Source organism: Pleurodeles waltl, chromosome 3_1 (genome assembly GCF_031143425.1).
Source record: "Pleurodeles waltl isolate 20211129_DDA chromosome 3_1, aPleWal1.hap1.20221129, whole genome shotgun sequence".
In the NCBI taxonomy this organism is placed as follows: Eukaryota; Metazoa; Chordata; class Amphibia; order Caudata; family Salamandridae; genus Pleurodeles; species Pleurodeles waltl.
Genome location: NC_090440.1, coordinates 991,506,378 through 991,533,299, shown reverse-complemented (window position 1 = coordinate 991,533,299; position 26,922 = coordinate 991,506,378). Strand labels below are relative to the sequence as shown.

Genomic DNA, 26,922 nt, shown 5'->3' with positions numbered 1-26,922 from the left:
TCAGCGGTGCTTTGACATGGCGGTCTTTGCCCTGTTCAGCGGTGCTCTGAAATGGCGGTCTTTGCCCTGTTCAGAGGTGCTTTGCCATGGCGGTTCAGGACTGTTCAGCGGTGCTTTGCCATGGCGGTTCAGGACTGTTCAGCGGTGCTTTGACATGGCGGTCTTTGCCCTGTTCAGCGGTGCTTTGACATGGCTGTTCTGATACGGACACTGGTGTGTGGCATGACGATCTCTACACTGGGCATTGGTGTGTGGCATGACGATCTCTACACTGGGCATTGGTGTGTGGCATGACGATCTTCTCACTGGACATTGGTGTGTGGCATGACGTTCCATCATTGGCCAGTGGGGCTGTGGCATCCTGTCCCCTCCTGGGCTGTGACTCTGGCGGTGGTCTCTGGACCAGTGACGATACTTGGGCCCTCCTGGGCTGTGACTCCGGCGGTGGTCTCCTGACCAGTGACGATACTTGGGCCCTCCTGGGCTGTGACTCCGGCGGTGGTCTCCTGACCAGTGACGATACTTGGGCCCTCCTGGGCTGTGACTCCGGCGGTGGTCTCCTGACCAGTGACGATACTTGGGCCCTCATGGGCTGTGACTCCGGCGGTGGTCTCTGGACCAGTGACGATACTTGGGCCCTCCTGGGCTGTGACTCCGGCGGTGGTTTCCTGACCAGTGACGATACTTGGGCCCTCCTGGGCTGTGACTCTGGCGGAGGTCTCTGGACCAGTGACAATACTTGGGCCCTCCTGGGCTGTGACTCTGGCGGAGGTCTCTGGACCAGTGACGATACTTGGGCCCTCCTGGGCTGTGACTCTGGCGGTGGTCTCTGGACCAGTGACGATACTTGGGCCCTCCTGGGCTGTGACTCTGGCGGTGGTCTCTGGACCAGTGACGACGGTGCTGGCGGTTGTGTCTGGACCACCTGAAAAGATGGCACTCTTCTCCGCCGTGACACTCACAACAGGCTGGGCAGACTTCCTCTGGACCTTCCCCACCTTTTTTGGAGTTAGGGCTGACTCACCAATCGCCTTCGATCCCATTTCACTTGTTGTGCCACCAGGAGTCTTGACACAGTCCCGTCATCCACTCTCCAATTTCAGAGCCTTTACAGGGGGTGGGCTGCCAGTGCCTTGGCTCCGGGTCCTACTGCCTGCCCTGGTGGACGGTGCACTCCAAAAACCTGGAACACGCACCACTGGTACTGGAGGCTTTTTGGCTGAGGCGCTACGACGGGACTGATGAATTGGAGGGGGGAGTGGGGGCAAAAAGGTCAATTTGACACAGGGTCAGTTTCTGACAGACACTGGGATGGGTAGCTGGAGGGGGTCTGGGAGTGGAGGAAGAGGAGGTGGTTGTCGGAGGTGTCACTTTAGGTGTTTTGGGTGCAGGTGCAGGTACTGGAGGCTGTCGTGAGGTGGATGGATGTTGGGTGAGTGATTGGCGGCGTTTGGGTACTTTGGGAGGGGGCGTCACAGACACACTGGGAGAGGACACAGTGGACGTGTAAATGGCAGTGGAGGTGGTGAGTGCAGGTGAGCGGCTTGTGGTGCTGGGTGTCCTGGTGCGAGTCCTAGTGCCTGTAGATGTGGTGCATGCAGGTGTGTGTGTAGACGAGACTGGGAGGGAGGAGGGAGAAGAGGAGGAGGGGGACACAGTGGAGACAGTGGATGTTGCTGTATCTGTATGTGTGTGATGCTTGTGTGAGTGCCTGTGGTGTGTGTGGTGCCTATGTTTGCTTGAGCTACTTGTGTGTGTTGACTTGTGTGCATGCTGGTCTGTAGGTGTGCTTGGGATGGGCTGGGGCACAGGGGATTGGGTCTGGGTGGAGGAAGTTGGAGGGGGGAGGCTAGACACAGGGACAATGGCTGCCATCAGTGCTGAGGCCAGAGATTGCAGGGTTCGCTGAAGGGCAGCCTGACCAGAATGAATGCCCTCCAGGAATGCATTACCGTGTTGCAACTCTCGTTCTACACCCTGGATGGCATTCACAATGGTAGACTGCCCAACAGTGAGTGACCTGAGGAGGTCAATGGCCTCCTCACTGAGGGCAGCAGGGGTGACTGGGGCAGGGCCTGAAGTGCCTGGGGCGAAGGTGATGCCCACCCTCCTGGGTGAGCGGGCACGGGGCGAATGCTAAGGGGCTGCTGGGAGGGCGGTGCTGGTAGGGGAGGTGGCGGCTGTACCTGTAGAAGTGGGGCGCACAGATGGTGCAGCCACCACAAGGTAGCTCCCATCGTCGGACGAGTCCATGTCGCTGGTTGCTGATCCGGTAGCCGATGTGAAGCTCCCCTCGCCCTCCGTCCCACTGGTGCATTCAGAGTCTGTGGTGTGGCCCTCCATGGCCATGTGGGATGCAGCTCCCTCGTGCTCCGGTGCCACTGTACCTCCGCCTGATGATGCTGATGTACAAAAGGACAGGGAGAGCAGAAAATGTGGGGGAGACAGAAGTAAGAGAGTTTTAGTGCATGGCATACCGCTACCGTTGGCGGACAAGACAGACGCAGCAGCCTCATGCATTACGCCGTGCTCCTGGCCTCTGCACATGCAATTTCTGGGATATGGCCTACATGGCAATGGTGGAAATCTGCGCACATAGATGCCACAGGGGCAACTATACCTCAACTTGCCACTCTTCTGAGGTGGGGTAGAGTGCCACATGGCCTACATTACGGAGGGGCCTTGCCTACCTAACTCGCCCTGGCCTAGGGACACCCACAGCCCACCTCCCCCACCCAGACCCCTCCACTGCACGCAAAGTCCGCAGAATGAGGTTGTACTCACCCCCTTGTGTCTGCTGTGATGTCCTCAAGCGCCCATCCAACTCCGGGTAGGCCACCGCCAGGATCCGGAACATCAGGGGGGTCATGATGCGACGGGCACCCCTCCCACGTTGGGAGGCCATCCCCAGCTGAGCCTCCGCCGTCTTCTTGCTGCAGCGGCGAATGTCCTCCCATCTCTTCCGGCAGTGGGTGCCCCGTCTCTGGTGGGCCCCCAGGGTCCGGACCTCCTTGGCGATGGCACGCCAAATGTCCCTCTTCTGGTGGGCGCTGACCTACATGACATGCACAAGGGAAGAGGAACAGTCATTACCAACTGCACCATCAATGTGAGTGGCCCCCTCCCTACTCTGACCATGTGGCCCATTTATTCCCATGCTTTACTGTAGTATGAACTCTGCCCCCTTCCCTCTTCCACCCAGCCCTGTCCACCCAGGCCTAGCCCATACAACGTGCTCCCTGTGTACTAACCTGTTGGTCTGGAGGACCGTAGAGTAGCATGTACTGGGGGAGGACCCCATCCACAAGTTTCTCCAACTCCTGTGCAGTGAAGGCAGGGGCCCTTTCCCCAGAAGCAGCAGCCATCGTAGCTTCCAGACCGAGGTCACAGCAGCACTAGCAGTGTAGGTCCTCTCCTGTTGAAGGTCAGGTATCTAGTGATTGAACAGATAGAAAATGGCGGTGACGTCCGCTGCGGTGACGTCCACGGCAGTGCGCATCATCACCGCCAGCGCACCTGTTCATTGGCTCCTGAGACCCATAGGGTCCAATGTTAACCAATGCAGCAGTGCGCTGCGGTCTACGACCGCCTACCGCGACGGTGTGCAACGCCAGCGCTGTTACCCCACAATCCCATTGTCCCAGTTTAGAGGTCAGGCAGCCGCCATTTCAGGGGCCCACATGGAATCTTTTTCAACTGCGTCACACATACCGAGGCCTACACTCAACACACATACAGGAAGGGTTAATTGTCTGGTGTAGTCTTGTGTGTGACTGTGGGTACATACCTGGAGGAATAGTGACTGTTTCTTCGCTGTTGTCCTTCTTAGGCACCGTCAGCTGGGACATATGAGAAGATGGCGGAATCTTCCGGTGTACCAACCGCTGGTGGACCTGTTGACAATGGAAGAGAGACATTTAATCGTCACCTACAGGTTTGACCGTGCCACAATCCAGGAACTATGTAGCCAGTTAGAGCCAGACCTGATGTCACCAATCCGCCATCCGACTGGAATCCCCCTTGACGTGCAGGTGCTGTCAGTGCTCCATTTCCTTGCAAGTGGGTCTTTTCAGACAACAGTGGCCATGGCATCAGGGATGTCCCAGCCTATGTTTTCCAACATGTTGTCTGCCCTGCTGAAACACGTAAGGAGATACATCATTTTCCCTGATGTGGAGGATTTGCCTACAGTGAAAGGTGACTTCTATGCCCTTGGACATATCCCCAATGTCATAGGTGCCATTGATGGGACCCATGTAGCTCTGGTCCCCCCCCCGCAGGAGTGAACAGGTGTACAGGAACCGGAAGAGTTATCATTCGATGAATGTCCAGATGGTCTGTTTGGCAGACCAGTACATCTCGCAGGTAAATGCTATGTTCCCTGGCTCTGTGCATGACGCCTACATCCTGCGCAATAGCAGCATCCCTGATATGATGGGTCAACTCCAGAGGCACCGTGTATGGCTATTGGGGGACTCTGGTTACCCCAACCTTTTCTGGCTATTGACCCCAGTGAGGAATCCCAGGACCAGGGCAGAGGAACGCTACAATGATGCCCATGGGTGGACTAGAAGGGTTATCGAACGCACCTTCGGCCTTCTTAAGGCCAGGTTCAGGTGCCTACATATGACAGGTGGGTCCCTATTCTACTCACCGAAGAAGGTGTGCGACATCATCATCGCCTGCTCCATGCTCCATAATTTAGCATTGCAATGACAGGTGCCTTTTCTGCAGGAGGATGATCCAGACTGTGGAGTCTGTGGACAGTGATGAGGATGAAGCTGAGGAAGAAGAAAACGACAACAGGGAGTCAGTCATACAGCAATATTTCCAGTGAAACTCAGGTGAGTACATTTTCAGGTTTAACATTACATTAACTTTCACATGTCTACCTCTATCCTGTACCGACATTTCACTCACTATTTGTTAACTGAGTTGTCCCCTTCCATTTCAGTTTCACAAATGTGGTGACCTACGTGTCAACTGCTTGCATCCTTGAAGGGCTTGTGATGTGTGACATTGGTATGTTAGCCTTCCAATGGGTAACCCATTATGATACTGTCATTGATAATACAAAATTACAAATCATAGACTGACTCCAGTTTTTTTAGTGTTTCAAGGGTGTTTATTTAAGTGCTAAAAATGAAGGGAGGTTGTAAAATGGTGATGGGTGATGGTGGAGGAATGTCCATGGTAGAGTCCAGTCTATTAGTCTCACAGGTACATTGCACATATGCCCATTGGAAGTGGAGCTGGGGCAGTTCCGATTTGGACAGGGTAACAAAGTGGGACAGTGGGGGGACAATCAGGGTGGTCTTATTTCCTGGCGGTGGTCTTGCCATCTTGCTCTGTCCTGTTCCTGGATCTCAGGGTCCGCTTGCATGGTGGTTGTCCATCTGCAGGGGATGGGGTGCTGGTGTGGTGGTCCTGTGGCGGGGCGTCCTGTCCACTAGCGCCGGCGGAGGTGGTAGGCAGTTCATCGTCGTGGCTAGTGTCAGGGGCCCCTTGGAGTGCCATGGTGTCCCTCAAGGTCTTTTGAATGTCCGTCAGCACCCCTACGATGGTGCCCAGGGCGGAGCCGATGGTCCTGAGCTCCTCCCTGAACCCCAAATACTGCTCCTCCTGCAGACGCAGGGTCTCCTGCAACTTGTCCAGGACCGTGGCCATCGTCTCCTGGGAGTGGTGGTATGCTCCCATGATGGAGGAGAGGGCCTCGTAGAGAGTTGGTTCCCTTGGCCTGTCCTCCCTCTGTCGCACAGCAGCCCTCCCAGTTCCCCTATGTTCCTGTGCCTCCGTCCCCTGGACCATGTGCCCACTACCACTGCCCCCAGGTCCCTGTTGTTGTTGGGGTGGTGGGTTAGCCTGGGTGCCCTGTAGTGGTGGACACACCGCTGATTGACCTGTCCTGGGTAGGGAGGTTTGGGCCCGCTGGGTGGGTGCTGTGCTGGTGTTACCAGAGGGTGGAAGTTCGGTGTTGGGCTGTGGCTGGGCAAGGGGAACCGACTGTCCTGAGGCCCACGATGGTCCGGGCTGGTCATCAAGATCCAGTAGGGCAGAGCTGCTGCTGTCACTGTGGGCCTCTTCTGGGGGTGGAGTGGTGTTGTCTGGACCCTCTGGTGTGGTGACGTTCCTTTGTGTTCCTGCGGGGGTATAAGTACATGATTATTGCATGTGTGTGTGTAATGGTGTGCAATGGTTGGGTGTGCGTGAACCCCAGTGCAGGCATTCCTGTGTGTGGGGTTGTGTGCTGATGGTTGGGGGGTGTTCTGGGTATGTGCAGTGGGCATGCTTTAGTGATGGGTGTCCATGGTTAGTTGTGTCATGCAGGTCTTGGGGTTGGGATGTGTAGTTGGTGTTATTAGTACATTAGTGAGGAGTTTGGGTGATAGGGGAGGGTGTGAGGGTGGGGGTGTGTGATAGCATGCAGGTAAGGTGGGGGATGTGATAGTTAAGATTTGACTTACCAGTGTCCGTTCCTCCAACGACTTCTCCGAGGCCCTCAGGATGCAAGATGGTCAAGACTTGCTCCTCCCATGTCGTTAGTTGAGGGGGAGGAGGTGGGGGTCCGCCACCAGTCCGCTGTACCGCGATGTGGTGCCTGGATACCGTTGAACGCACCTTCCCCCGTAGGTCGTTCCACCTCTTCTTGATGTCCTCTCTATTTCTTGGGTGCTGTCCCACTGCGTTGACCCTGTCCACTATTCTTTGCCATAGCTCCATCTTCCTTGCAATTGATGTGTGCTGTACCTGTGAGCCAAATAGCTGTGGCTCTACCCGTATGATTTCCTCCACCATGACCCTGAGCTCCTCCTCGGAGAAGCGGGGGTGTCTTTGGCGTGACATGGGGTGGTGTGTGTGATGTGTTGGGTGGTGTATGTGGTGATGAGTGTGGTGAGTGTAGTGGTATGTGGTGTTTTGTACTTGGATGTTGTGTGGGTGATGGTGTTGTGTGCCTCTGTGTGATGGGGTTGTCTATTCTGTGCTCTCTCTCTCACCTTCTCTCAGAATTTCTGATTGTAGGGGTTTGTGGGTGATGTGGGTGTGTGTTTTATATTGTATTGGGTGTGTGGGTGTGGTGTGTGTATGTGTGTCAGGTGTGTGTATTTGGAATTGTCCAATGTGGCAGTGTTCTGTATATGTGTGTGTATTTGAGCACGGCGGTGTGTACCGCCAATGGAATACCGCGGTTGAAAGACCGCCGTGTGGATTCGTGGGTCGTAATAGCATGGGCGTGTTTCTGTTGGCGTGGAGGTGGAGGATTTGTTTCCGCATGTTTATCTCTGACCTTTGGTGTGGCGGTATTGTGTGGGTGTTTGAATTTCGGCAGATTCCGTGATGTGTGTCATAATAGCTGTGGCGGTCTACCGCCGCGGTGTATTGGCGGTCTTCTACAGGGCGGTAAGCGCCTTATACCGCCAGGGTCGTAATGACCCCCTTGGTCTTGTTTTACACAGATACATATTGGCTATTTTTCTAAAACTGGTGTGGTGTCCTCTTGTAGTGTTTTCACTTATTACTGTGTGTTATGTGCAAATGTTTACACATTGCTTCTGAGATAAGCCTGACTGCTCGTGCCAAGCTACAAAGAGGGAGAGCAGGGGTTATCTGATCGGGTATCTCCCTTATCCTGACTGAAGTGAGGGTCCCTACTTTGACAGGGTGCAAACCGACTGGAATCTAGAGACCTCATTTCTAACAAATGTGTACTGTGAATGCCTCAGGAAAATACATCTTGTTTAAATCTTGTTTAGAGGCCCATTAAGTGACACAAACCGGTGTCCACTTCTATCACTATTCTAACTGGATTAGACAGGCCTGCAAAAGAAAAGAAGACACACACACATCATCAAAAGGGCAAGCAATCAAATCTAGGGTACAGTGCTGAATATGAGTGTATTGGTCATTTGAAGTACGAAAGACCTGGGAGCTTGTTTGGGTAGCACTTACTTGTACCAGTAAAAATGAGCCTATGGCGCGTTCAAGTCGAGACAGAGTCCTGTCTGTTATCAAATGAAGCCAGTATTTGCACGTGAGGAAGAGCGGTGGGAGGCGTGGCTAAAACGCTGAACACGTCACGTGGCCCCTTCCGGAAGCTAAGGCCGGGGGAAAGGAAAAACAGAGGCCATCTTGAAAGGATACATAGAACAAAGGGCTGGTTCCTCCATATGCTGATATTGCCTAGCTTGCTGATAATAAGGGAACAACAGCCAATAAAGTTGTTTCATAAAAGGTGCCCCAAAATCAAAAAACTAAATAAACCAAACTAAGGCTATAGTCAGGGCAATTTCAAAAAAACAAGTACTTGAAAAAGCAAAGCTCAAACTTTGGGTAGGGCTTCATCAAAATGTCCAGATTAAAAGGCGCGCCTTAACAACAAAAGGGGGATATGGCCATAAATAACTAGTAAGAAATTATATACTACAAAGTGCTAACCATAAAAGTAGAGACTAAGGCTCAAATAAATCACAGAAATTAGAAAACGTGCATCAAAAACGACACACTGAGTATACAGATAATTAACAAAATTAACCAAACCTACACATAACATATAATCTTTCAAATCAATGAAGCCCTATGTAAAACAGGTAATACTACGAGTAGAGCATTAAGGCAAAAAATGGTATGCACAGCTTATCAAGGTTCACAACAGAAGTACCTTTTCCAAGGGAAAGAGAGAGCAACTTTAATGAACTTTGTTAACCGTAATAGCGTCTGTCTAAAAAACTGTTTTTATATATAAGCAGTTATATGTCAGGATGTTGTAGAATCTTTTAAAAGGTACAACCTTCCTTAAATCTTTATAACATTATGCAAACCAAAAAATTTATAAAAATGAGAGCCGAAGGTAGACTCTCTCTTTTTGAGTCTAATGGGAAGTCAAGCTAAAAATTCCGGGAATGAGACATAAGGTGTGTTATCTCAAGGGCCACAACCAAGAGGTTTCAAATCAAGGACCACATTTCATCCATATCATTAAGACCATGGTGTACTGACCCATTCTTTTCAATTAGTCTGACCTTAATTTTCTCTAGGGTAAGAGCGATGATGGACCTCTAACGTTTTTCTGTATTACATAGAGAACTGACCACCATTTATCATCTGTTGTATGATGATGTTCTGTAAAATGTTCGACTTGAGGAGCGCCATGCACTGTGCATGTAATTGTTGACCGATGTTGGAGTATGCTGTGACACTTGCCCTATTAATATTAATCCACAAAGGCATCTGACACAGTATACAATTTTGGTGTTACAATTCAAAAATGCAGATTGGCGATGTATTTTCCCATATAAGCTAACTGATTTGGTTTCACTAGTGAATTGACAAGCTGTACAATTATTACATTTGTAATGCCCACTCAATGGGGGTAAATCAAGCATTGCTCTAAGGTCCTGTTTTTGGTGTCGTAATGCATAGTGCACCTTATGTCAGGTGTATGTTGGTTGAGCCACTCATGAAAACCTGTCAGAATGTCTTTATCCCCTTCCTAAATCATATATACGTCGTCAATGTATTGTACCATTGCACAGTATTTGTTCTGAAAGGGTTTTAGTTGTTATTGTTCAATTTCTTTTCAAAATCATCCATGACCAGATTAGCTACCTCTGGTGAAAAGTTGCAACCCATTGTCACCCCTTTATTCTGGAAGTACAAATTGTTGTCAAACATAAAAAAATTGTTTTTTAAGCTAAGGGTGACTACAGCGACTATGAAACCAATAGGGGCATTGTGTGGAAGAGGCCTAGTCTCCAGAGTTGCCTGAATTACCTCAAGGGCCTCATCCTGTGGGATGTTCGTATATAGAGCTCCTTTATCAAAAGTTACCAAATATTGTTCCTGTTCATTGAAATATGAGACTTCTACTTTATTAATAATGTCCATGGAATCTCAGATATACGCTTGTGTACTGATCACAAAGGGTTTGAGTAAAACATCGATATATTGGCCAAGTGGTGCCAATATGGAGCCACATGCAGCAATAATTTGTCTTCTGGGAGGGTTTTCTAAGTCTTTGTGAATTTTTTGGAGTACATATATGAGTAATATCCTACCCTCGCAGTTATTTAAAAGTCAAACTCTTTTTGACAAATCCAACCATTCTCAATAGCCTCCAAAGTGAGTTCATTCATTTTTCCCCGCGGGTCCTACATAGGGTTTTCCTTAATCAAATGGTAGTGGGCTTGGTTATTGAGTTTTCTCATCACTTCCTGTTTATATTTGATGCTGTCCCATATAACTATCCTGCAACTTTTGTCTAAGGGCTTGACGGTAATTGTTTTACTATTAGCCAAACTGTGTATAACGCAGCTTCTGTTTTAGTACAGTTTTGTCTAAAAAATAGTTTTTTATTATTAAGTTTGTCTATTTCCCGTAGTACAGTTTTCTCAAAAAAGATTACTTCTGGAGGCATGCTGCTGTTATCTGGGCAAAAAGTGGACTTATGCTCGAGCCACTAGTATTATCTTCTGTGACAACAGGAACCCCTGCAAAGAAGGCTTTCAATCTAATTTTACATAGAAATTTTAGTATTTCTGTTTTAGTTTCCACTGGATCCTGGACTTTAAGGGTATAAAGGATAACCCTTTACTTAGTACTTAATTTGCAATAGCTATAAGGGGTTATGTAAATAGATTGTAAATAGGAATAGGATCTTTAGAGTCAGCCATAGTTCTGTCTAGCATCTGTATCCTTCTCTCCTTGAGTAATTCTCCCTGTTCTTGGTATTGACCTCTCCCTCCACGTCCTCCTCCATTCCCCCTGCAGCCACCCCTGCCAAAAAAAGGTTGGGCCGATGGGTATTGGAAATTGGGAGCTAGTGGACCTGCTGACTCCTGATTAGGATCGGAAGACATATCAGAAAATTTAATGAACCGTCTACGTGATCTTGTTTAATATTGCAAATTTAAATGACTTGGATTGTTATTTTTATAAAAAATCTTCTTTGAGGTAGGGGTAAACAATCTCATTTTTTTTTTATGCCTCTAGAGACATTGGCAGTCTTCTGAATAACTGTTTGGGCTTTGAAGTCGGCCATGGTCTTTTTCACACTGTCCAGTAATTGTCTTGCATCTTGAATAGTTGCATCATTGGCTATTTCTCTTTCTAAATCTTCAACCTCTTTCAGTTCGGTTTCACTGATATGTAAGGCTGTTTCAGTAGATAATGCGAGCCAATCTATGGAACATTTGATGCTGACCCCACTAAACTGAGTCAAGTATGTTTTATCAAAGATGAAGATCACTGGTATATTCCTAACCTGTAAGCCAAGTGGAATTTTATTATTTTTTAGATTCTCTAACAATGCCTGTGCATGGAGTTGTGTTCTTATATTCTTCTTTTTCAGTTGTTTTAGCCTCTCTATTTTATCCAAATTAGAGGGCACTGGAGTAACCTGATCCCCACTCAACAAGGAAGAATGTTCTAATAGCTTCGTGATTTGGGCATCAGTATAACTGACCATGTGGGGTACTGACACATCTGGTGTGTTTTATTCAACACGACTACTGAGCATGATTTCTACTCTATACTTTTGGTTTTAGTAAGCAATACACTATAATCAGAAAACAGACTCATGCACCTCACAAGGTGCAAGCCATATATAAATATATCAAACAGGAGGGGTTTTGCCCTTGTGATCCCACTATGCCTGGGTAAATCTATGTAATATACACAGAAAATCAGTATGTAGTAGGGAAAAATATTGCTGATGTAATATTGCAGGCATTGTAACATCAGTAAATACATGATATAACCACTGGCAATCAGGAAAAACATTCCTACATACATATTTATATGATTAATCAAAAACACACAGTAGTCTTCTGCTCAATATACTTAGCACATAAAATATGAAAAAACATACAACATAAATTGCCACAGTTGACTAAAGACAAAAGTCTCCTAACACAATGTTCAGTTCAAACTCCAGGCTTCCTTATAATTTGGCTTAGTGTGGCTGTAATCCTTATTTTATTAATCAGTCCACCTAAGAGGTAGTTGGAATGGAGAGCACTTCAATAGGGCACTCCTGCCCACTTCTTTTTAAAAGATGTGTTCCCCAAGTTCATATAAATATCGTAACAGTTTCAAACAACTCCTCCAAAAAAAGTGTTGACGCGTTTTGGTCCCTATTAAATGCAGGCCTTCTCAGGACCGTGGAAGAAAGAAGTACCTATTGAACAAGCAGTACATATAAACAATACAATTTTTTTTTTTAACTTCCAATGGGCGCTTAAAGACATTAGCACCACGTGATTAAAAACAAACCAGGTGCCAAACACAGCCAGAGAGGTGAAACCCGAACTCACATGATGATGTATCATTCATACCAACCTAGATGCCAAAGCCTCTCTTGTATAGGTGGCACCGAACCAATAGTGAAGAGAAAATAACTAGTCCGTGTCAGAGCCAGTGGAAAAGGCAAACATGCTAGGAGAAGCATATGTGCTGAAGACCAACAAAAGGTGACTGAATATCCAAGGGGAAAAACAAGAAGCAAAAGACACACATTGCCTCTGTTAGAAATAGGGTCTTTGGTTGGCAGTCAGGTTACCCCGTATCCAAGCAAGGACCCTCACTCTAGTCAGGGTAAAGGAAAATCACCCTCAGTTAACCCCCGCTCACGCCCTTGGTAGCTTGGCACGAGCAGGCAGGCTTAACTTCAGAAGCAATGTGTAAAGTATTTGTACTAACACACACACAGTAATACAGTAAAAACACTACAAAATAACGCAACACAAGGTTAGACAAATAGCCAATATTTATCTGAACAAAACAAGACCAAACCGACAAAGATCTGTCATACACAAGTCAAGTTATGAATTTTTAAAGATTAAACTCAAAAATAGCGCTTAGAAACACAAAATGCTTCGATAAGGTGATAACACAGAGTTGTGACGGAGTCGTTGCCAACAATCCGACGACAATGGTGCCGGGTACAGAGTCACGCAGACCCTCAGGTACAGAACCTTAGTAAAATGTGAAAACAAGCCAGTGCTTGAAGTCAGGTCTCGTGGCATCGCTGGATCAGAGGCGGTGTTGGTTTCGGTGCTGCGGGGCTAAGGAGCTGAAGCGTCACAAAGAGGCAGTGGGTCCTTGCTGCGGAGCGGTGGAGATGAGGTGGCGTCGTTGTGAAGCATTGAATCCGTGCACTTTGGGCACAGTCGATATTTGGCGGTCACGACGTGGTGCGGCAACTTCTGCGGATTCGCAGACTTCGGCGGGGCTGCAGAGGTGTTGGGCCTGCGAGGGTTGTCGCTCTCCAGTGAGGACCACAAAGTCGGTTGCAGGCAGCGTCACAGGATCCGGCAGTGGTGTCATTCCGGAGTCGTCCGAAGATGGTTTTCTTGGATTTTCATCAGCTTATCCTTTCAAGGGCCCAGGGACTGGATAGGGCACTACTTACCAGGGCAGGAGTCTCAGCAGCGAGTCCAGGTGCCGGTAGGGGAAGTCTTTGATGGCCCTGAGACTTCAAAACAGGGGGCAAGCTCAGTATAAGCCCTTGGAGATTCTTCACAAGCAGGAATATACCACAAAGTCCAGTCTTTGTCCCCTTTCACAGGCAGAAGCAGCAATTGCAGGATAGCCCAACAAAGCACAGTTACAGGCAAGGGCAGCACTTCTCCTCAGCTCTTGAGCTCTTCTCCTTGGCAGAAGTTCCTCTTAATTCCAGAAGTGATCTGATCTTCAGAGGTTTTGGGAGGTCTTCTTTTACCCCTTTCTGCCTTTGAAGTAGGCCTACTCAAAGGAAAGTCTCTCTTGTTTGGAAGATCCTGCCTTGCCCAAGTCAGGCCCCAGAGACTGCATTGTGTGAGGGCAGGCACAGCCCATTCAGGTGTAAGTGACCACTCCTCCCCTTCCTCCTAGCACAGATGGCTCATCAGGATATGCAGGCTACAACCCCGCTTCCTTTGTGTTGCTGTCTAGAGAGATGTGCAAACAGCCCAACTGTCAAACTGACCCAGACAGGGAATCCACAAGCAGGCAGAGTCACAGAATGGTTTAAGCAAGAAAATGCCTACTTTCAAACACACAATCCAAAAACCAACTTCACTAAGCAGCACGAAGCAACCACAGCATCAAGACCGCCCTCGTCGCCGCCACCAACGACATTAGGACCCTGCTGGACAAAGGCGAAACCGCAGCCCTCATCCTCCTGGACCTCTCAACTGCCTATGACACCGTCTGCCACCACACCCTACGCACACGCCTCCACGACGCAAGCATCCGCGACAGAGCCCTGGGCTGAATCACCTCCTTCCTCACTGGCAGAACCCAGAGAGTCCGTCTCCCTCCTTTCCGATCTGAAGCCACCAGGACTATCTGCGGCGTATCCCTAGGTTCTTCCCTCAGCCCGACCCTCTTCAAGGTCTACATGGCACCGCTCGCAACATCGTCCGATCTCACAACCTCAACATCGTCTCATACGCCGACTACACCCAGCTGATCCTCTCCCTCACCAAAGACCCTGTCACTGCCAAAAACAACCTCCACAAGGGAAATGAAGGCCGTCGCCAACTGGATGGAGAACAGTTGCTTAAAACCGACAGCTACGCTCCGCCGACCTCGCCACCATTCCACGCATCCACAAGACAACAACTGGTGGTAGATCATTCTCCTACCTCACAGACAAGACCTGGAACACCCTCCCCATCCACTTACGGCAGACCAAGGACCTGCTGACCTTCAGGAGACACCTCAAGACCTGGCTGTTCGAGCAGTAGCAGCTCACCCACCCCTCTCCCCCCTTCAAAGCACCTGAGACCCTTGCGGCTGAGTAGCGCGCTCTACAAATGTACTGATCGATTGATTGACTAAAAGATGCATTTTTAAATTGTGAGGTCGGAGACCCTAAACTCCACATTTCTATCTGCTTCCAAAGGGAATCTGCACTTTAATAATATTTAAAGGCAGCCCCCATGTTAACCTAAGAGAGAGATAGGCCTTGCAACAGTGAAAAACGAATTTGGCAGCATTTCACTATTAGGGCATGTAAAACACATAAGTACATGTCCCACTTTTAACACACATTGCACCCTGTCCATGGGGCTACCTGTGGCCTACCTTAGGGGTGCCTTACATGTATAAAAAGGGAAGGTTTAGGCCTGGCAAGTGGGTACACTTACCAAGTCGAACTGGCAGTTTAAAGCTGCACTCACAGACACTGCAGTGGCAGGTCTGAGACATGTTTATATGTGGGTGCCACAACCAGTCCTGCAGACCCACTAGTAGCATTTAATTTACAGGCCCTGGGCACCTCTAGTGCATTGTGCTGGGGACTTACTAGTAAATCAAATATGCCAGTCATGGAAAGTCAATTACACATACATTTAACATAGGAACACTTGCACTTTAGCACTGGATAACAGTGGTAAAGTGCCCAGAGTAACAAAAACAGCAAAAACAGAGTCCAGCATGCATCAACAACCTGGGAAACAGAGGCAAAAAGTTAGGAGAGACCACGCCAAGGATGCCAAGTCTAACACGTGTCTCCCAGAGCTGGCAGTGGGGAGCAACTACCCAACCTCATGGGAGTTCTCATCACTAAGGCAGAAGAATCTGGACAGACCATCAGCATTGGCGTGCTCTGTACCAGGGTGGTGTTCCACCGTAAAGTCCATCCCCTGTAGGGAAATGGACCACCTCAACAGTTTTGGATTCTCACCCCTCATCTGCATTAACCATCTGAGGGGCCTGTCGTCGGTCTGAATCCGGAAATGAGTCCCAAACAAGTACGGTCTTAGCTTCTTCAACACCCAGACCACAGAAAAAGCTTCACACTATATTGCATTCCACATATGTTCCCTGGGAAGTAACCTCCTGCTAATGTAGGCTACAGGTTGATCTAGGTCCCTTTCATTAAGATGTGAGAGTACTGCTCCTATACCATGTTCTGATGTGTATGTTTGGACAACAAACTCCCTGGAGTAGTCAGGTGCCTTCAGCACAGGAGCTGTGCACATGGCAGCCTTCAGGGCATCAAAAGCGGTCTAGCAAGCCTCTGTCAAGATCACCTTCTTTGGTTGCTTCTTGTAAGTCAACTCATTCAAGGGGGCAACAATGGTGCCATGTCCCTTGACAAACCTCCTGTAATAGCTCGCTATTACAGGAGGTTTGTCAGGGATATGGCGCCCCAAGCCAAGATGGTGTAAATCTTTGGCTGTAGGGACAGTGCTTAATTTGTGCTTGTTGTTTCCGGTGCTGAGCACTGGCACTTGTTTTTTGCGGGCCGGGGCTTATTCTACTGCCTAAAGCATTTGCTGCGAGCAAAAGACACATATCCGAAAGACGAGGAAGGGAAAAAGGAAAAAGCGTCACAAATGGAGAAAGTAGAAAGCTGCTAGAGTGAGCTGAAGGGGCAGCAAGTGGCTTTATATGGATTGAAGAGGCCCAAGATGGCTTCAGGATTACGCCGCCTCAGTATTCTGTGTTCCCACATTTAATTGCAGCCGCTGTGTGTTTAAGAGGAGGGCTTTGGGCACCGGCACGTTTTAAGTTACAAATTAACCACTGTGTAAGGGTACCACTTGGCCACTCCTTACCTGGTGTCCCAAATACACCACCGAAACCTGCCCTATTTGGTATTTGCTTGCCTTAATAGTGAGGCCTGCTTTTTGCAAGGCCTCCCGCACGCTGTTCACTTTTTCTTACCTTTTTGACAGGTTTCTTTGGCCAGTGGCAGCATGTGCCCCAATGAGGCAGCTAATCGCTCCTGCACTGGAGAGGGTATGGTGCTGAAAATGTATAGGTTGAATTACGCCCACCTCAATTATCTTTTGAAACAGACATAAAGTCACTTTGCCACGGTATGTCCTTACCACATTCTAGGAGGACAGGAGGACACAGAGAGGCGAGGCTTTGTAGCACAAAAAGCCACAAACTGTGGAGGCAGGTGTTATTGAGTAATTCTATCTTTTTAAAGGGTTGCTATAGAACACTGCAATTATTATTGAGAAAACTCAGATTTTAGAGTTGAGGGCTTGGTTACCAAAAGAGTCCTGAGATGTAGGTCTAAGATCCCAACCCAAGAGGGGATCTCTTGGCCCATTCAAATTAATGAAAATTGATAGCTCATTTGCTTCCCTATGGCTTTTCTTGCAAAGCCATGCATGATAAAAAAGGCCCAGTAGGAATAAAGTGACTCAAGTGTCCCAGTGAAACAACTGAAGGATGCCCTATTTGTCTATTGAAGTAGACCACACTTTGGCAATTATTTAGAGCAGGACAGTAAAAGAGTATTGGGCAAATATACTGGTGGATCCTACATTTGCACCTCCGACAACCAAATTGAAGTTATTTTGGGTTGGCTCACTGAATAACATATCTTTATCTTTGGTAACATGGCAACCATTGTGCAGAGCCAAATACTCCAATGGTAGTAGGGATTTTCCCATGGCTACTGGAAATTATGTGATTTTACAGTTGTGGGGATTTCAGCATCATCATGGATTTACTGCATTTGTCAGATAACCCATCATCTGTTATATAATTTGCAGATTTTGGCAAAAAAAGTTTCAAATTCAAATATATCGAAAGTTACTAAACAAAAATGTTTACCCTCAGTTCTGCACAGTGGCACAGCTTTGCAAGGGATAAATGGCCATATCACAGCTGCTGATTGCTGTGTTCAGGTGTTAAAGTAGTACTAATCTGGGGCATTTTACCAGACATTTTTTATAGTTGCTCACATTACAAAATAATACATGCATACTGCATTATGTCACGTTTTGCTTTTTCTAATGCATATTTTTGTCATTCCTGGCACATAATTTGGTCCTCCAACAACACATAATTCCAGTGGCCATGGGTTTTGTTGCCCAATGTACATGTCAGATCAGCCACCATGTTTGGTGGATATAGATCCATAAAGTCCATCAAAGAAAATGTGGCATTTTTTCACTGAGCAGTGTACTCCTATAACAAGGTTTGAAATATCCCCAATAATGTTGGGAAGATATGGTATGTGGGCCTTCACAATATTTCATCTTTGGGGGATACAGTGTCAATGCACATAACGTTGGATAAATTCAGCTATCAAAAATGAGCATTGGGGGATTTCCACCACCAGTTCCCCCATGTCATAAGCAGTTACTTAGGGGAAAAGCCTTTGCTGCCATGGGTGAGCACTAAAGAAGCACCACAATTTCCACCACAAGCATGGCAGAGGGTGTACAGGCACCAGAATGGCAGACTTAAATTCTGCCACCAAAACTCTAATGCAGCCTTTTCCAGCAATGTCTAGCCCTGGCGAGATATTTTTAAGTCTGCTTCTGACTTTGCCCTGATAGTCCATGCAGGAAGGTGCGTGTTCTTGCAGGGTTGAAAACTTGTGCATCTCTTTTGCGTTCCAAGTTTAGATGAAGAAACCTTTGTTACAACAACCCCTAAATATCGTGGCCTGTCTATGAAGTTTCACTGGCCAGTAGGTGGTGGGTATGTTTACCACCTTTCGCAGAGGCAAGTACTGGCCATGAGTATCTAATTTGAGGTTCTGAAAGGGCTTGGAGATGACACTAGAGGAAAGGTTTGTGAAACGTCTTCTATGTTATTTTTAACATGATGACTCAGCCTCTATTTACTTTGAAAATCAATTATGAATAGTTTAGACAGCTCTAAAAAATGTTGCCACACTTGCTGAAGTTGGAGAACAGGGTTTTCTTACAGGAGTCTGGAGCTACACATATAGGAGGTAAGTTCATTGTTCCTTTTAAGGCCTTAGGTTACAGCAACAGCAGTTAGGTCTTTCAGGTACAGCACTAGAAGGGAGAGTCTTTCAGAGCCCCATGCTCCCTTATATATTCTGTTGCTGTAACCAAAGGGCCTTGCATGAAAAAGGACTTTGCCTGCTCCTTGAATGGCTCCTGATGCTTGGAGCGAGACTCTGAATTCTAACTTCAACAGTCGAGTATTTGCTGTTTTCAGTTTTTATTTCAATGGGGAGAGAGGGAATTGCAGAATTTGATGATTTTCCTGATGTCTTTACCCACTTTGTATTAAAATACCAGACAGGTAGGTAAAATACTGGTGGGTGGGCAACCTATTAGTGGATGCTGGCTGCACGAGTTCAGTGCAGTACCTAGGGCCATATCTATGGCCTGGATTGCGTTGCTCCTGCACCACGCAACATGGTGCAAAAGCAACACAAACCTTAAGTGAGATTTATGAAGCCATGCAAAGGCCACCTTGTGTGGTCCTGCGTAGATCGACAAATCTTGAATTATGTCACGCAGCATAAAACGCTTTGTTACATTACTCTGCGCCAGGGGGCGATTCCATGGGTGTCTCTATGCAAAATCCATGGATTGTGATGCACTTCCAGATTTACAAGCACTTGTAAACCTGGGAAAGCGCCAAAAAAGATAAGCTTCCCGAGGAGCGGTGTAAGGAGGAGAACTATCTTTTATTTTTTATTTTATTTTCCTCTTTCTTGCATTATGCAGCACACATATAGAGAGTACCAAGCCTCTCAGGATTGTTCTTGCGCAGGAAGGGGATCCTGCATGCAATGCAGGCAAGGGTCCCTACTTTGACGCCAGGCTACCAAAAATGTGCCGGCTCAGGGAAAAAGAACAGGAATGCCCTGTATTGGAAAAATAAGGCACATTCCTGCCTTTTCCCTGCACCACAAAGCCCATAAATATTGGCCCTAATCTTCAACTGTCTTACTTGAATAGTTCAATGCCTATAGACCGCACGTTTAGCAAAGAGTTACATTTGCAGAGTTCTCTGGAACTGTACAAAGTTTTTGCTTTGCATTCTGGTACTTGTTGCCATGTATTTAAAATTGGAAAAGGTGAACTAGAACATCAAAAAATAATTGATCAAGAGGATAAATCAACAATCATCGGTCTTAAAAGGGATCCATGGTGGTCTTTCATTGTAGTCCAAAGGGTCCGCACCTGTTCTTTGACATGCCTTTCAGGGCACATATAGCCAGTTGGCGTGTGGGACCGGACTTTTAGGCAGCGTGACAACATACTCCATTCCTGTGCGTATTTTAACCCTGAACTCCACTAATTTCCTCGCATGTAGCAACCAACCTCCGGTCCTGTGCTTTCGCAACTCTGGAGCACCGCCTCAGGATTTTTTTAGAAAGCCTCGTCTCCTACTGACTGTGGGCGGGGCCTAGTCCTCCCACTGTCCCGGCAAGGGTTGCCATGGGCACGCGTCCCCCCGCGCGTGAGGGCGGTGACGTCACGAGGCTGGCGCCAGGCTGTCTGGGGCCGCGCGCTTAGATCAACACAGCTGGAGGCGCAGCTGGGCCTGGGAGCGGGAGAGGCTGAGAGAGGAGGGCGAGGAAGGGGGGTGAGGCAGGGACAGGGGGGAAGACCGTACATTTGGAAGGAGGCATGAAAATGGGTACACGGAGCAAAGAAACTGAGGTTCTGAGGAAATACACCAATGGAAAGTAACAATAAGGTTGGGGAGCCTGTCAAAAGGAAGTGGCTACAGGGTTGTCGTAAATAGAAAAGTCGAGCTCAAGGCATGAAGCCGGGTGTTCATACAAACTTAGGAGGGTGTACCTTGAAAACTGAGAAAACACGCATGAAAATGAGCACAACTGCAAGGGGAGCCTTGGAAGTGAGAAGCAGAGCTGAGAATATGGGCCAGTGCAGGGACCAAATGGAATAGAACATGAAAACTGAGCGCAGAGCCCCCAGACTCTGAGCAGCACCTGGAAATAGAGCAAAAGGTAGTGGCTAAATGTAAACAAAGGGAGGAAAAATGAGGGTGACAGGAGTAGAAAGGTGGTTGGGATCCTACCGATAAAATGTAACTGATAACCCCCCCCCCCACACACACCCCCGATCAGTTCACCTGCGCATTTTATTTATATCACTACACATGCATTGGTTAACTATAAAAAAAAAAACATGCACATGTTTTGGCCAATGTGATGGAGGAGCTCGTGTACTTCCTGACAGGAGGAACAGTGGTGAAAGTGGAGCATTTACTGCGCAGAAACATCTGGAATCCCGCAATGTTAGTGCTCTCATAATAAGAGTTGTACCTGGCAGGGTTATGTCTGGAGTTGCCCACCCATGTGATCTGAAATAACACACCACATTGGCCTTCTTTTTGGACTAGATTTATAGATATGGGTGGGTGAAACAAAACACCACCAACCCAGGCACTGTATACGTCCTTCCTACTGTGTCTTTTGAGTGTGTTTGCAACACTGGGGGTTCGTTGGACAACCTGGGGCCAAATGTATGAACACATTTTCCCATAGACACAGAATGGGTAAAACTGCTTAGTACATCTGGCCCCTGGTGCGTTCTCGGATTTGCTTGCACCACTAGATATTCTTGAACAACCTGCTGGGTTCTGGAATTGGCTTCACTAAGTACTTCGGGTAAACCTCTTGAGATGACACTACTGACGACAATGATTTGGAGCTTCACGGGGCCAGAACCAGGAGTAGGCTGGCTACCCTAAATATTTATTCTTTTTACAATATCTGACTTAATAGGTGGGCAATAAGGGGGCACATCTTTAATTAAGCTTTGGCAACTTCAGTACAACCAGCGAGGGAACCCGTCAGAACTTCCCATATACATGTAAATGTTAGGCCACGAATATCATAAACTGTTATTATTGAAAAGTAAAACAATGTTTCGGGTGCAAATAAGGCACCTCACGCAGGCCGCTGGTTTGTTTCCGCGTCAGTGTATTAATGCACAACAGGTGTGCCTTCTTCAGCGAGGAGCCAGTAGATGTATATGGTCCGTGATCTATTAAGTGGTCGGCGCTACGGCGAGTTAATTACAATTTACATACTAAACCAGATTTAGGCCACACGGGTATTTGGACATTGCCCCATTTACATGACAGAAAATCCTGTTTGGACGCATAAACTTCTTGCTGTATTTAGCAATCTATTCAGGGTTCCCTGGCGTTAATTGAAATGAGATCTGGCATATGATGGAAATGGGGCAAAACGAGGTAGTGATTTTGCTCATTGCGGAAGATCACACGGTTTGGTGAAAAATGTAAATTTGTTGTCAATCCCATATTACCCGAGTCTGCAGTTTGAAGTTTAACAGGTTTCATTTATTGTCAAATTCTCATACTTTTACTGAAGCGAGACAGCCTTGATGGAGCGTGAAAGACCGATTCTGCTCCCGTCTGGTGTGTTAAAATGTGACCTGCAAATCTTTGAATGTCTTTGTGAAACCTGGCTTCTTCGATTCTTCCGTCAAAAACGTTGCTCCAGATAAATTAAAACAAAAAATATGCCCCCCCCCAAAAAAAAAATATATATATATATTCCCGAGCGTCCGCACACAAAACAAGGTCGTTTTTACAATCCCAGCCGCTGACCCAAATCTGTTTTGTCCATTGAAACCGCAGCCTGAAAAGTGCAATTAATTTCCGCCACCCCCCATTTTCCTTGGTCACAAGATAGTTCCTGACGCCAGAAAGTCTGGGGGTCATACGGGCAGCAAATTGAGGAACAAGGCGGCACTAATTCCTTACAAGATCCCAACTGCACAGCCTCCTCCCCCCTCCTCTCCGTTGAAGTTTTGAAAATCCTACAGTATTTGTGGGCGGGGACTGGCTTTGCTGGGATGTGAAACTATGTGAAAGACTGCAGAGCGGCACTGAGGGTTTAGGAATGTCTACATCTACATGATATATGCGCGTGGATTATGTTTGTACTTTTTATTGGGGGGGGGGGCAAAATTCAGAGATGATTCTGTTTTTAAATTACAGATTAGGGTTTTAACATAAAAATATATTGCTCGCTGGTGAGATTCCATTATAGTCAGCATGTGCATTATTTGAGGTTTGCACCCAGTGACAAGCTTCACGTGTCTGGGTAAAGTACCTCTGAATGTTGCTCACTGTGTTTGACATACCTGTGCATTCCACTTGGGTGGTGGCACCGAAACGCTGGAGGCCTTTACTGCCTGGAGCATGCTGCGGTGCTACTGTGCGGTTCGCCGGAGGAGGGGGAACGGGGGGAGATGAGGGATGTCACATATGACTATTGGAGAGATTTGAACACCTTTCATAGGCATCAATACAGGCGCTCGTGTGTAGAGGAGGCATTGAAATAAAAGGTGTCTACTATTATTCATCAGTTGTCTTAAAAAGAAAACTCGGAAAAGAGGGTGGTCGAGAGGGGTGGGGGCGATGAGGCAAGGTGGCCTCTGTCCTTGGGGATCGGCTTGTTTCTGGAAAATGTTGGCGTGGTCATGTAAAAAGAAGTGGCGCGCAAATAACCTGCCACAAACAAAAAACGTACATTTCCATACGTTGTTTCATCCCTGGCGGGTTCTTTCTGCCCCGGCGGGGTAAAAAGATGCCTGCGCTGGGGGTGTCCTAGGGGTGCTTTGATCTGTTGACGAGCTTGTCACCCCGCGCCAGTTTAGAATCTGTTTTCCCCATTGAACCAGTTGCTTTCAATAGTTTTCCTGGACGCAGTTGGCTGTCAGCTGGAGAGGGGGCGTGGTCAGTGAGGGGCTGGGGGCGGGCCCATGTTTTGGCAGCTGCTATATAAAGAGCAGCTCAGCTCTCATTGACAGGACTTGCTACATTTTTGCTGCGAATCATCTTTGGGTGTCTGACCTGACTGCATATATTCCGCTCTGGTTTGACGTGACGAAGTCCAGGTTCTCCGTTTGCCAGGAGGTTCTTGTGGTCTTCATACCCTCTTCGCCCACCCCCCTCTGAGTCCGGATCGCCTTAGCTCCTCTTCCAGGGTCGCCTGGGGCCACACTCCGTGACACAACGCCATGAAGGCCATCAGCCCGGTCCGCTCCATGCGCAGTTGCTACGAGGCAGTTTGTTGCCTCTCGGAACAGAGTCTGGCCATTGCCCGGGGCAGTGGCTCTAAGGGGGGCCCGCTGGAGGAGCCTATGAGCCTTCTTTACACCATGAGTGACTGCTACTCCAAACTGCGGGAACTGGTACCTGGCATCCCCCAGGGCTCCCAACTCAGCCAGGTGGAAATCCTGCAGCATGTCATCGACTATATCTTTGATCTTCAGATCGTACTGGACGAAGAGGCCAAGGAGGGGCCCGAGCAAGAATCCGAGCCCACCCTACTGTCCCTTAAAGTAAGTCTGCGTTGATTCTCCTGGAAATGGTGGTATAGTTCAGATAGTGGTTCTTGAGCCGACGTGTTTTACTAGACATGTAATGTAGTGATGCCTTTCACGGCTAATACTAAAGAGATGTCATAGTTGTTACGGCTGAGTGTTTTATTTCCCGAAAGTAAGCAAGGTACCTAGTGTGTACTCAATAGACTACGATAGTTAACCATGTAAATTTATTGTGCGAGCAAATGGTTCTATACATAAAAAAAAAAAAACATTATAGGGAGGGTTGGTTAATTTGTTAGTGGTGTGAGTCACCGACAAAAAGTGCATGTGAGTAGTGGCAGTTCAGAAAGATCGTGTCTTTCTCGTATAGCGTCTTTAAAGTATAAAAAACGTGTAGTCTAACGTTATCTTGCCTTTCTCAACAGACCAGTGACTTCGCCCCCGGCCTGACGGCGACGCAGGAGGAGCGGAGTATGTGCCACTAACTAAGACCAGCCTGTTGATTGGCATATAAGGTGAGCCCAAGGCCCTTGCCGGTTATTTTACCGCACCGCGCAGTTTTTTTACCGGTGCCCCGCCCCTTTCTCTTTGTAGGTGATGAATTTAGACAATTGCAAGCAAATGCGAGACTCATTGCATTACAATATTGTTGCTGCGCATGTCGGTATAAAAGTTGGCATGTTAAATATATTAAGTACCCCTACAGTTTTGCAGAAAAAAAGTTCAGTTGAAGAAAGGTAGTAGATGTAATACAAAATCTAGAGGTGACAAATTCATATTGTGCATAACCTGCAGCCACAATGCTTCCTGGCAATTTTTGGGAAACACACTGTTAAACTTAATCTGACCCATAAGCATGGCTAAAACAGATAAAGATTATTTTCAATTACCAGTTATATGAATTCCCATTTGCAGTAAACGCGGAACTATTCCTCATTGAGTATCTAATAGCTAAATAAGTAAGATTATTTTAAACTTGGTGATCTTGTAAATTGTCTCATACTTAAACAGATCATAGGGCATGCATAAACAGCCTGTTGTCACGAGGACGGATGCATACCATGCCTACATAACCACAGATGTACACCCTCCAGTCAAGGATCCTGCCCCTCCCCTCCCACCCACAAACGGCCCCTGTTATTGTGGCCAGGGCGCGCTCTGCAGCTGGCTGGCCCGGCCCCGAGAGCTGTGTTTTTTTCCTCTCGGCGCAGCCAGGCTGGCGCCAGTGAGGCTGTAACCCCATCTGTAAGGAGTTAGGGCGGCCCTTGCGCTGCGCCAATGAGACGGGTCTGTTGCTTATCAAGGGGTGGCGGGGAGGGGCTGACTGGCGCCAGGCTGTCTGCGGACCTCCTCTCATCTGCCCTCATCCTCACAACTTTCCTCTTTTCAGTCTGCAGGTGTGTGGAGCTGGCGGCGCCGAGGAGGGTGGGGGCCGAGGAGACGCCCCCTCCTATTCCTGAATGGACATGACTAACGCAGCGTGGACACCGCACCCTGGGGGCTCTGAGTGACGAGATGCGGAGCCACCTGGGGACAAGAGGCCCCCGCGCCAACATCTGGAGCCCGACTACGAGTGTGTCTTCCCGACTGAACATAAACTTAGTGCCCACCGCCCTTAAAAATACTTTCTGTCCTTCGATGCCTCTCAGCCCTTAACATTCTTACCCGCAAGATTACGCACCACTTTTTTTAATGAACTTTGTACACTTCACCGTCTGCTGCAAACCAACGTGCCTTACTTATCCCCGAGCCCTCCCTTCTCTTATAGAGGCCTTGTGTAGTAATCTTGCACCCCCTCTTTTTTTTTTTTTCTTCTTTTTTTATAAAGACATCATCCCTGCCACCATTGACTAACTTTATGGGTGCTGGCTGCCTTACCCTACCGCTCGCTCCCAATTGTTTGTTGCTGATATCACAATAACTTTCTGGCTTCCGAACAGACTTCGAATGTCGCATTTGTTGCATACTAACGACGAGACCAAATGACGAACTGTATCGAAACGGACGCTGCACTCGTTAAATGGGACCACAATGCCCCCAGCCTGCCTCCTGCAACCTGTGGGGCTTTTTGAAGGGGTCACACGATTAAGCTTTATTTTTGTACCCGAAGTGTAGACATGTGTATATAAGCTGAATGAATACCTTGTTTTCCCGTTGGGATATTTTCTTCCCGGGGAAGGTTGAGGTGATGTGAACAAAATGTCAATATTGGGGCATTTTGCCCCCCAGGTGTTTAACTAAACTCTAAGAGTTGTTTAAAATGTACCTTTGTAGCAGGGGTGTGTACTTCTGCGGTGTACTGCTTCTTTGAAGACTTTTTATAAAAGTTAAAATGTATGTAATAAAAGTAAAATTTTTCCATAAGAACGTGTCCCATGAGTTAATGACGTAATGTATTTAGGGGAGGGGTGGCATTTTGAAATGCCACTTGTGGGGGGGGGGGATTGTGAGGTATGTCAAGAAGACCCTGAGAAGTCCATACTCGAGCAGTAAATACTGTAAAGGTTTTACAGCCGCCACTCTAAGCCAATGAGAAGGGTGTCCTCAGGAGACAGGATACAGTAGCAGGGTAAACCCTAACCATGTTTTCGCCTCGAATGGCTTACCGCAAAGACGGACCACATCCAGACTGAGCCGGACTCCATGCTGACTTCAAAATCGCCTTCAGAACCACGCGTGCGTCGCTTCTAAGGGACACCTACTCGTGGGCATAATGAGCCTTGGTTGCCCATCGCGAACCGTTTCTTTTTCGATTAAAATAGTATAAACACCTGTCACGACTGCTGCATGTCGTCTCGTAAAAGGTAACACCTTAGGATCTGCTCAAAGTGCGTCCATGAACGTGCTGGTCTGGTCCCAGTTAATTGTATCT

The 26,922-nt window shown here is 47.8% G+C and overlaps 1 protein-coding gene across 1 annotated transcript; it reads left to right on the top strand.

The window, feature by feature from the left end:
• The first annotated feature begins 23,529 nt into the window (after nt 1–23,529).
• Nucleotides 23,530–26,417, top strand: ID3 (inhibitor of DNA binding 3). Its single transcript, XM_069224124.1, has 3 exons — nt 23,530–24,065; nt 24,476–24,565; nt 25,441–26,417. Exons 1-2 carry the CDS (start codon nt 23,742–23,744, stop codon nt 24,533–24,535), a joined length of 384 nt encoding a protein of 127 aa, XP_069080225.1. The 5' UTR covers nt 23,530–23,741; the 3' UTR covers nt 24,536–24,565; nt 25,441–26,417.
• The last annotated feature ends 505 nt before the right edge of the window (nt 26,418–26,922 follow it).